Here is a 12,593-nt window from a genome sequence, read left to right as displayed (position 1 = left end):
TCGGAATTCAGATTAAATGCGCCAACTTTTAAAGTTACTTGCAAAAACAGTGTAGTACATTTTTTTTACAGTACAGTCGGTTAAAGTTGGGTGTAGTAAATATTTTGAATTTAATGTTTGGCAAAAACACCACATTTTCTTGAAAACCGATGCAGGTATGTTTCAATCTTAAATTGTAATTCACAGAAGGGTTACTCATGATTATATTACAGAAAAAAAAACGAAAAAAGAGTAATATTTGTAGTCTTAGGACTTGAAAAATCATCACAGGGTGTCGGTTTTTCCGTTTTTTTTTTTAAATCAATATAATATCAAAAATACTTGACCCAGATTTTTTTTTATATTTTTCTCATAACTGTCACGACTTGGTCTATCACCCGTTTTCGTTTTATCGTTGACTCCTGGGACACCCTGTAGATGATAAATTTGACTAAAAGAAAATAATAAAAATATTTCAAGTTTAGTAGTTCTTTTTATTTTCTGTATCCCACAATTTCCAATTATAATAGAAAAAACTAAGGAAACTTAGTGACAAGACACGATTCTCAATGCTCCGCCCAATTTTGCCCACATAATATACCACATATACCACTTTATAAATAACTTTAAACACTACCTTAAAATTATTGTCTCTCTCAAGATAAAAGTTGAAATAAAAACATAGAAAACGAATAAAATATATTTAAAACTAAAATAAAATATATAAAACCTAGTGTAAACATACCCTTATAATAGTCATAGCCGTTTAGAACGTCCGAAATATATAATTATAAGAGCCAGCATCGTTATAAGTACGGGAGGTCACACAAATAGATGTACAAAGTACGTGAAGATGGATTGAGTGACAAAGTTTAATCAAAATAATCATAATAAAAATTAATATTGGATATTCTTTCTACTTCTATAATAGAAAGACGTTAGTAGTTGCTGAAAAAAATGTCTAAAATAGTTTTTAAAATAAACGGAATCCAGTATGAAGGTAAGTTTAGCTTACGAAAAAAATTTTTATTTTAATACTTTCTTTAATGTATTAATAATTTCAAACGCGGCTGGTGTGGGTTCGAGCTGCACACAAGGAAATGGAATATTTATTTAAGTTTATATTTTCATTTCTTCGCTCTCACAACAAGGTAAAGCACGACGTTAAGTTCCACCACTCAACCCGCAATGCCTCTAGAATTCGACTGAAAACTAGGGAACAGAATGCCTTAATGCTTGTTTCTTAATTTTTTGTAATATGAAATATTAAATAAGATTTTATAATAAACTAAAACGGGCAATATAAGTCTTATTTGTGTTAGTCGACACAGCTAAATAGCATGTTTCACGAAAAAATTGTAATGTAAACTATCTATCCAAATTATAATTATAAGGTAGATTATTTACATAAATTAATAATAACTCCATATAAAACTTAACAATTTACTACTTCATATTCTTAATTAAAAATGTAAATATAAGCAGGAAAAGAATAATTTAAATTACTAAAATGTTTTTATTTAAGATTATTTTCCTTATTTTACTTACATATCTATGAGACTAGAGACTATCTTGAGACTAGAAAACTTCAACTTTACAAGCTATTTTTAAAATGTAAAACTAAAAAGATGTTATGTAGAAATAATTAAAAATTTCATTATAGCTGACGGAAAGTACGGGCCAGATGTATCATTAAACGAATTCATAAGAACGGTAGCAGATCTTCGAGGGACCAAGGCCATGTGCCAAGAAGGAGGATGCGGAGCCTGCATAGTTTCTGTTCAAGCCGCCTTACCACCAAACAATGAGGTCAAGACCTTCTCTGTTAACTCGGTAAGTATTTAATATATATTTGGATTCACACTGTATACGATAAGTACTGGAAGTGGCAACTGGAAGCCCAGTGAAGAAATACTCCGTTTCCATTTAAACATTTCCGTTCCCCATTTTCTGGTAAACTCTCGAGGCATTGCGTTGAGTGGTGAAACTCTAAAGCGAGCTTTGGCTTCTTATCAGAGCGAGGATATGAAAATGTGGAGGATATGAAAAAAATCCCCCAAGCGTATATAAGGGAGGTAAGTCTAGATGGTAATGAATAATTATTGGCTCTCAAATCAAAATAAGATATGTCCTATATTAACTCTTTAAAACTATTCTTGAAAAAAGTTAAAGACGTTTAAAAGTAGTATTTAATATAAAATAATATAGGTACAGCAAAGATGATAAACGAAGATTAACACTAAAATTGTCATAATTACTTCCTGCAAAATAATTGTCTAAATCATTACAGCTTGAAATGTACAAATGTACTGTATGTACACAAATAATATAAAATATGATTTTATTTCAAAATGCAGATTATTTACATATATATATATTGACAGCTGGCTTGGCATTGGTATGCAGATGGAGCCTAGAGTTAAGACACTTCGTTCCCCATTTTCCGCTGAATTCTAGAGGTAATGCAAGTTGAGTGGCGGAATTGCCTCTGCATGCCGTTGTGCCTCTACCCCGCAAATGGCCCGACAAATTAATTGCTATCATTATAAGGTTGGAAAAATTCAGACATTTTTGTAATTATTTACAAATTAATTTCGAAAGTTGTATTATATTTAGTAAAGATTATATTATAAAATATTTTAAATATCTTAAAATTATAATTATTTGCTTTACAGTGTCTCGTATCAATTTTCTCATGTCAAGGTTGGGAGATAACGACTGTAGAAGGAATTGGGAATAGAACAATAGGCTATCACGATATACAAACCAGATTAGCCAAGTTTAATGGCACCCAGTGTGGCTATTGTACGCCAGGATGGGTTATGAATATGTATAGGTAACATAATTTTTAGCAAAACAGTATTTACTTTTTATACTTTTTTTAAATCAACATTTTTCTTTCCAAAATGTGTAAAATCACTTTAGAAATGTTAAAAAACTGTATCCATCTATGCATATTTAGTATGTATATAAAAATGCAAAACTAAATATTACAAACAATAATGCGCTATGGGAACTTGGGAATCTAGTATTAAGAGACATCGTCCCCATTAACAAACTTCCTTTCCCTTTTTCCGCCTGATATTTGAGACATTGTGTGGATCTCAACTGCGCTTACCAGAGCGAAGATATTAAAAATGTAAATTACTATAAATATTTCATCTCCTCGTGGGAATCGAACCAGTCTATTTTAATATAAAGTCACACTTTGCGCCACGACTGGCCTTTTTCTTCTGACTGGATTCGCTTCCTACTATTTGATTATCAATCAGTAATCAATGATTATAAATGATAATATTTATAAGATATCTATCATTTAATTGCAGTTTATACACTTCAAAAAACAAAAAAATGAACATGGAGGAAATTGAAAACTCATTCGCCAGTAACATGTGCAGATGTACAGGCTACAGACCGATAGCTGAAGCGTTCAAAAGTCTTGCCTCTGATGCTGATGAGTGTTTGCTAAAAAAACTTCAAGATATAGAAGACTTAGGAGTATTTAAAACTTGCGGCATCAAATGTAACCAAGCATGTAAACATAAAAGAAAAGAATCTTTTAATATAGATGTAAGAAACGATTGGTGCGTTTTGGAGAAAGAAAATAATAAAATGATTACTTTAGAAGGAAGCCAACATAAATGGTTTAAAGTATATAACTTAGAAGACGTGTTTAAAGCTATAGCTGAATGTTCTGACTATAAACTAGTGGCTGGTAATACAGGACAAGGTAATGTGACTAATTTAAAAAAAACTATATTAAATATCTTTGTAATATTTTCAATATTTTATTTGAAAAGCCTTACGCATATTTTATCGAAAAATCATTACTTACGAGGGTCAAGTCAGAAAATAGTAAATATTTATACTCGAAACAAAATTGCTTTATCTTATATTGTATATTAAATTTATGAACTATGAATACTTGGACAATTTGGTTTTGATAATACATTTAATTTTAGGAGTTTATCATATAACAGGATATCCGAAAAATGTAATAGATATTTTCAATGTGACCGATATTAAAGGATACATAATAGACGTTAACCTGATAGTGGGAGCGGGAATGCCATTATCCGAAATGATGGAAGTATTTCTTAAATTATCATCAGAAAACGAAGATTTTAGCTATTTAAAGGAATTTTACAATCACATGGATCTTGTAGCACACATTCCAGTTAGAAATGTAAGTAAAAGTTTTGACTGCAGCTACAACGGGTTTAATCGAAGCTTATCTTCATAAATTGACTTTTAAACAGGAAAATATTTTTTTGTGCTAAATAGTCAATTGAATTCCAACCAAGTACATAGTTCTATGAAAGACAAACCAAACGAACTCTTCTGCTTTAAAATATACCATATAGGACCAAATAAGACTAAAAGGTTATCAGAAGAATAATTAATGTAATAAAGATACAAGGTATTATATGCGGAATTCTAACACTGACATTTGTCAGTGTTAGTAGGTAACAAACCTGTACAAGTGTAAGTATACAAAAGATAACAGTATAAAGCAGATAAAGTATCCTGCGTGATAGTATATGAGTACTGGAAAAACAATAACTCATGTTGTCATGTCATGTTATCTTTATATCATGTTATCCTATTCTTTCTTCTCTTTTATTTAAATGTTAAAGTTAGCAGGACAGGATCGTCGTCCATTGTACTTGATACTAAAAGATGCATGAAATTAGAAACTAAAATTAATTGACGGTTGAGTTGACTATCTATTATTTTCATGGAATAGAACTTTTTATATTATCAAAAATTCTTACTTTAAATAAAGTGTTTGGTCATTTGTTTATATTATTTATATATTTCAGATTGGCACAATTGGTGGAAATTTGTACCTGAAATACACGAATAATGAATTTCCATCTGACCTTTTCCTACTTTTCGAAACTGTTGGAGCGATGATAACTATCGGTAAAGTTTGTACAAGAAGTTTACCTTACATTTTAAGCCTAAGATAGTTATTGTATTTATAGTAGTTACTTATTGTATTTATAGGCATACTTACGTGCATACGAAAGCTTATTTTAAGGTTAAAATATTCCTTTTTTTAGCATTATCCTTTTCCAGCATATACTAGTAGTTATATGCGTAAGCAAGAAAAATATAATATGAAGGCACTCAATTACCATAACGATTCCAACCCCTGTGTCAATATGTTGGTAATAATAACATATTTATGATCAGTTCATATTTATAACGTTATTTTTGTTAAATAAAAATAACAGTATAATTATGTCCATAATGAAATATTTTTTATTTTTTGTAACTAAGCATACTAAGTAAAAAATCAAAGATGTATGACGCGCTGTTCAAACGTTACAAGACTTGAATACCCACGCACTATAGGAATAGCGCGTGGGTATGCGAATCTGGAGAAATATCATATAACAAATAGTCAATTTTTAAAGTACTTGCTAATGAAGTAATAACTTGAAGTAAATACACATGTTTGTATTTAATTACTTGGTCGATTTTATGTATTTACGTAGGAAAATAAGTAATACAAAAATCCTAAGTTTTTAAAACATTGAATGATGAGGCCATCATGCCACAGTTGACACCGCGTACTGGTCACACTAGAGAAATTATTTGTTTCATTTCTTCTCTGTGGTAAAACTAATCAATGTGTTAGGTTCCGCCACTCAATACATCATTTGAGTCTCGAATCCAGGCGATAAGTAGAGATTGAAGTTTTGTAAAATCATCTCCAAGCCAAGATAAATATTAAGGAAAGCTTCGTTCTCGACTTCACCGACAAAATCACGGGAGATCAGAATTCTGTGTTCACACAGGTTCACTTGATTGTTAATAATTCTATAATTTAATATCTCTCTGATTAATTTCAGCTACGGCGGCCAAAAAATATCAGACTATAAATCTAGTAGATTTTTTAAAATTTGATATGAAAAATAAAATTGTTACGAGTATAAGCTTACCACCTTTATCAGATTGCTGTATGGTCAAAACTTATAAGGTTAGTGATAGACCAAATTAAAGTATTTTTCTCTATATTTTTATTGTGCGATAAAAAATATCTATTCTGCAGATAATGCCTAGATCACAGAACGCCCACGCAATTGTCAACGCTGGATTTCTTTTCAAATTTAAGCAAAATGAGCAAGTACTAGAAAAAATGTCAATAGTTTATGGCAATATAAATCCAAAATTTATACATGCAACTAAAACTGAACAAGCCTTGATTAACAAGGATCCTTTCTCAGATGATGCATTACAGTTAGCACTCAAAACTTTATCGTCAGAGATTAATCCTGATGAAGCATCACCTGAACCATCTCCAGAATATAGAAAAATATTAGCTTTGGCTCTATATTATAAGGTGAATTTACTGCTTATCAAGAGGTATTATTTTATTTTCGTATAAAAAATTCTGCAAACAAAGATTTGGCAGATATTTGTCTCTGCTCGTGTATATAATTTTTTTTAAATCTGTCTGTTATTTAAATGTTAAATCAGTAATATATTTGAAAAATTTCAGGCTATTTTAAAACTATGTCCTGATGACAAATTAGATAAAAAATATCGATCTGGAGGAGAGGTTATTAAACGTCACATATCAAAGAGCCTCCAAAAGTATGATACAGATAAAAGTGTTTGGCCACTAAATAAGCCAATTCCAAAACTAGAAGCGTTAGCGCAATGTAGCGGCGAAGCCACTTTTGCAAATGATTTACCAGCGCAAATAGATGAAGTTTTCGGTGCATTTGTCACGGCTGATGTAAACGCTGGTAGTATTATTGAAGAATTTGATACTACAGATGCCATGGTAAACTTTCTATATTATTTTTGTTTGTTTAATTGAAATTTCTTTCATGCTCATTTAAAAATAAAACACGATCATAATATTAGGATTTTATATGAGGAATTCTCAATGATTATTCTGGTTACAGAAAGTGCCCGGCGTTATCGAATTTTACTCTGCCAAAGACATACCTGGCGCTAATAACTTCACACCAATTAATATTCCACTTATTTCATCCATAGAAGAAATTTTGTGTTCTAGGGAAGTAAAATTTTATGGTCAACCTGTAGGTATAATTGTAGCTAACAAAGAAAAGGCAGCAAGCAATGCTGCTAAGCTTGTTAACATAAATTATAGGTCGATTTCAAAGAAAATACCTTTATTAAACGTAGAAGATGTGTTAGCGTCATCAGAAAATCAAAGAATAAATACAGATAAAGTAATAGAGCCTACTGAAACTGGAAACGATATAGAAATGGTAATAAAAGATGAAATATCATTTGACACACAGTATCACTACTCCATGGAACCACAAACTTGTGTAGTAAAACCAACTGAAGACGGATTTGACGTTTATGCTTCAACTCAATGGATTGACTTAACTAATGTTGCTATTGCTGAATGTTTAAATATTCCTGTAAATAGGTAAAGTATCTACAGTGAAAAAATATGAGTATTACTTCACTATTCTTTTAGCATACTTAAAAAATATAATATGAAATTCTACTCAGGAATTTCTATAATCGAGGCCAGTCGTGGCGCAGAGGCACAAAGAGTGTACGAAAATCGACTGGTTGTGGACTTGATCCCCACTCGAGGAAAGGAAATATTTATTTAAATTTATATTTTCATTCCTCCGCTCTGGTGTCGAGGCAAAGCAAGCTCGGCGACGACACGCAATACCACCAGAATCCGGTGAAAAGTGGGCAACGGAGAGTCTTAACACGAGGTTCCCGTTGCGTACCCTGCTCTGTGCGGGATACAGCATGAAGCTGAATATTTTATAATATAGCTTTACTAATGTTAAGTTGATTACAAAAATTTTTCACATATGAACTATTTCAGCGTAAACGTAATAGTCCGTAGAGTTGGAGGTGCATATGGAGGAAAAATAACTAGATCAACACAAATTGCCTGCGCTGCAGCGATCGTATCATATTTACAAGGAAAATCTTGTAGGTTTGTACTACCTTTACAAACCAATATGAAGATCGTTGGAAAAAGAGCTCCAACGTACTGTAATTTAGAAGTATGTCATATCATTTTTGTAGCTGTATTTTATAAGTTACATTTAAGATTCTGAAGTGTGATTTTAAATTTTCGTGTTAGTTTTGTACATTTCGTTTGTACATCAAAACTCTACTAATTGTATTAACTTTATAGTTTGGTGTAAATAAAGAAGGCGAAATTCAGTACTTAAAAAACAAATACTATCAAGACAACGGGTGCTCAAAGAACGAGACTACAACATTGATGACATTAAACCACATGCACAATTGTTATAATTCCAAACGATGGCATATAGAAGCTTGCAGCGTACTAACTGATATTCCGTCAACAACTTGGTGCAGGGCTCCAGGTAACGTTACTTCAGACAAGGTAAAACGAATATTTGAGTTAGTTTTCGTATTTTTTCGGATATTCTTGCGTCTCCTACATAAGAAAAATAGCACGGCAACCAATTTTTTATTACATAAAGAAATGTTTGAAAAATTAATATTAATAATTTTAGCTTCCTCTGAGGGTATCGCAATGACTGAATATGTGATGGAAAGAATAGCACACGATGTAGGCAAAGATCCATTAGAAGTACGTTTACAAAATATGACAAAGGAGAATAATCCCATTCCAGAATTAATAGACGAATTAAAAAAGAATTCTGACTATGACCAAAGACAACAACATATCGGAGATTTTAATAAAAACAATCGTTGGAGAAAGCGAGCTATGAGAATATTACCAATGACTTACGACCTATTTTATTTAGGTCCCTATAATTGCATAGTGTCAATTTACCAAGCTGATGGCTCGGTTGCCATAACTCATGGTGGTACTGAAATGGGACAAGGAATTAATACAAAAGTAGCACAAGTATGTGCTTACATTTTAGGAATTCCAATGGAAAAAATAATCGTCAAACCCAGTTCTAGTCTTACATCACCAAATTCTATGGCCACAGGAGGTAGTATTGGAAGCGAATGTGTTGCGTATGCCACTGTAAAAGCTTGTGAAATTTTAAATGATAGGTTAAGTCCAGTGAAAAAGGAACTAAATAATGCTAAATGGGAAGATATTATTAAAAAAGCTTATTACTTAGGAATTGATTTGCAGGCGTCATATATGTTTTCTTTAAATGAACCTGTAAAACCCTACCTTATATATGGGGTAGTTATAATGGAAGTGGAAGTTGACATTCTAACTGGGAATTATGATATAATTAGAGTCGATTTACTGGAAGATACTGGACGAAGTTTGAATCCCGAAATTGATATTGCTCAGGTGAAAAGTTTAATATTTATTTTACTTCGACTAATTATAAGTGGAGTTGTGGTTGAGTTAACCCTCCACTCTCTCATTTTAAAGAATCTCTTCTTTAAAAAATGTTTAAATGACTACAATATTAAACTCAGACAGACTGAAACACACACTAATATTATTTTTCCAGATAGAGGGAGCATTTGTAATGGGTCTAGGATATTGGACATCCGAAAAAATCATTTATGACAAAACTACTGGAAGACTACTGACAGACCGTACGTGGACTTACAAGCCACCCGGGATTAAAGACATACCAGCTGATTTTAGAGTTTACTTCCGCAGAAATTCAGATAACAAATTTGGTGTTTTACAATCTAAAGGTACTTGCAACATAAAATAATAAAGAGACGAATTAAAACAATGCTATAAAATAAATATTATTTTCATTATTATGTTTTTAATTAAATGATTATATTATTTAAATGATTATATATTTTATATATATATATACATATATATGGCTGCGTAAACTTATAGCAACGGGTGAACCAGCACTGTGCCTAGCAGTAGTCATTACCCACGCTTTACGAGAAGCTGTGAGGTTGGCCCGTTTGGACGCAGGATACGAAGACAAATGGATTAATATTGGTAATTTTTTTTTTTTCGTTTTATTTACTCAATAGTAATTTGCATATATGTAATTAGGACGTTAACCCATTAATGCATATTTTGTGCGTTTTTACTGAAATTTTTTTATAATGAGAATGATATTTTTCCTTGCATTTTGAAATGTTGAAACTCTGCAGTTAAATGCTTAAAGATTTGATTATTTTCCAATGAAATAAATATAATTTATAGTTATAATTAAGAAATTAATATCTTTTGTTTAATATCAATTTATTCAGCTTTTGCATTCTCATTTACAACTTTATATAATAGAAAGTTCCAGACATAATGTAATACGCTTTTACTTGGATGAAGTGGGTCGTATATGAAAAACAAGTATCCACCTCCGCTTCGCTAAAGTCCCAAAGCTATCCCACGTGTATTTCGGTAATTTTAGAAAAACACATGACAATTTGCTTCTTGACTTAGTTAAATAAAAATTACCAAAAAACCATAATTAATAAGGTGATTTTGATGATTTCTTTTAGTTTCTTAAATCGTCATGTACAAACGTTTTTTAGTTTCTTAAATTGTCATACTCGTAGGTATACCAACGCTAGATAAAAAAAGACAAATTTTAAAAAATCCTTTTTGAGGTTCTATAAGATTAATAAATGCCCTCAATAAGAGATTTTTTCACATATCACACTCCTAAGCAACAACAGGCCTACCCTGCTAAATGAAGGATATCGTATAGAGCTAAAAAAAATGTTTTTTTTTTTTTATTTCAGGGAATCCTTGCACCACGGAAAATGTATTCATGGCTGTTGATCACAAACTAGAACATTTCAAATTGAAATAAATTCCAAAGTATAAGTTTCCAAGGTCTAACCTAAACTTTGCATTTTTACGAGTGTTCATATATATGTAGTGTAGGTGTAACGTCAATTGCTTATCCTAAGCCTAATATTCTTTTGTTGTAAGCAATTTATTAAAAATAAAAGATAAATAAAAGATATCATTAACCAAGAAGGGAAAATATATGTGACAAAGCAGAAAAAAAAGTTAAAAAATGTTCTTGATGATATAAAGGAAATTATAAGATTAATTATGAATAACTCAAAATTTCAAATTTCTTTCAAAATTTCAATTTCAAACAATGTCTGGCGTAGAAAAATTTACATATTATTTATGATATATTTTTTTTATTGCTTTCTAATAGTAAACTTTTTATTTTCTAGTTTTACCTCTAATAATTTCTCACACAAATGTAAACTACAACTTTATATTTAGTTTTACTTTGTAAAGTTAGCACATAAAATAAATAAATTTCTTTGTATTAAAATATATTTATTTAATACACTTTTTGATTGTTATATGCTTCTAATTTATTGACATCTCCACTTCCCACCCCAACAAAGATGAAACAAATTATTTAGGTATCACCGCATGGGCAAGACGTTAAGTTCTTTTTTTCAGCTTCCCGTTGTATCCTGCAAATCTCAGGGTAGGCAGAGGGACTCTTCGTTTCTCAGTTCCCACTGAATGGCTTGTTTTTGCCTTGGTACCAGAGTGCCTGAGATGCAGAGCCCCTGTGCCATAACGGCCAACCTAGAGTTCAATATGCAAAAGTCTGATTTTGGGCGGAAAATGGGGAAAATTATATCTTGACTTAAATTCTCTCTGCCTATTATATTACGCGAAAAAAAAAATGCAACTTTCACCGTAGAATCAGTCTCTAATACTACTCTATTAAATATTACACAAATAAAAAAGTATAAGAAAAAAGAACTGAAATTTTCTCTACACAAATCCAAATACAAAAGCAGCTATAAACAACTTAAAACAAACGAAGGACAAACAGGCGTGTACTTACGAAGAGTTTAAAAACGTTATTGGAAAATATTTCTTATCAAATATTCAAGGCTCCGCCCCATTCGACAGTTTGATTGTGTCTAATAAAAAAAACATATCTTCACTCTTTATAAAGAAAATAAGTATATTATTCGATTTCTAATCGCTATATATAATAAAACAGTAAAAATATTTTGTCTGTACATTTAGTATTTTTGACTGAAATGGTTAGAGGGGCACTTAAAAAGAATAATAGAAAGCAAAATATATTTTTTTAATTTCTTGTCTGTCTGTCTGTATGTATGATCACTAATCTCTGTAAGTACTGAACCGATTTACGTAAAACTTTCACCAATTTCTTTGTTTTAACCCAGCTAGGATCTTAATATTCAGTATATTTTTTAATATACTGAAATGAATCAAGCTTCGTTTAAGGTTTTAACTAGAACCTAGGAACGTTGTTTTAAGACACTCTGTTCCACATTCCCTACTCTATTCCCTACTTTTCACCGAATTCTTGAAGCATTGCGTGAGTGACGGAACTCAACTGAGTAAATCTGATTGTAAGAAATCATATGAAATAGATAATGATTTTACTTCTAAAGATTACAGGGCTGTAACAAATCACCCTTAATTAAAAAAAAGTTATAAAACTTCCTCTCTAATACTTTCCAGAACTTTAATTGTTTTAAAAAAATCACCTGCTATATTTTCTACCCGTATGTTAATTAAAAACTCTTACTATTATTTTACATTCAATTATGTTATTTTAAAATAAGTTAATAATTTCTTTTTATCAGACAGTAATAATAAACCTTTCTGTAATTGCAGGAATGACGTAATAGCCCTCGAGCTAACGATACCATTGGCTTATGGGCGTGGCTGTACAGTCATGTCCTTA

At 31.0% G+C, this 12,593-nt stretch overlaps 1 protein-coding gene across 2 annotated transcripts; it reads left to right on the top strand.

Annotated features, from left to right (window-relative positions):
- The first annotated feature begins 1,646 nt into the window (after positions 1–1,646).
- LOC146531014 (uncharacterized) lies at positions 1,647–11,169 on the top strand. 2 transcript variants are annotated; one of them, XM_085199771.1, is made up of 15 exons: positions 1,647–1,812; positions 2,655–2,815; positions 3,306–3,709; positions 3,942–4,165; positions 4,803–4,905; positions 5,841–5,968; positions 6,041–6,331; positions 6,491–6,778; positions 6,903–7,399; positions 7,820–8,003; positions 8,138–8,333; positions 8,487–9,253; positions 9,420–9,612; positions 9,770–9,880; positions 10,630–11,169. In XM_085199771.1, exons 1-15 carry the CDS (start codon positions 1,720–1,722, stop codon positions 10,698–10,700), a joined length of 3,711 nt encoding a protein of 1,236 aa, XP_085055897.1. In that variant the 5' UTR covers positions 1,647–1,719; the 3' UTR covers positions 10,701–11,169. The 2 variants fall into 2 exon arrangements, with proteins under 2 accessions (XP_085055897.1, XP_085055896.1); XM_085199770.1 differs by having other exon boundaries at positions 8,138–9,253.
- The last annotated feature ends 1,424 nt before the right edge of the window (positions 11,170–12,593 follow it).

The sequence above is a fragment of the Heliconius melpomene genome, chromosome 16, assembly GCF_056956725.1.
Source record: "Heliconius melpomene rosina isolate 202511_hmr_F chromosome 16, ASM5695672v1, whole genome shotgun sequence".
Lineage (NCBI taxonomy): Eukaryota > Metazoa > Arthropoda > Insecta > Lepidoptera > Nymphalidae > Heliconius > Heliconius melpomene.
Note: the sequence above shows the minus strand (reverse complement) of the source record. Positions and strands in the feature narration are given on the sequence as shown.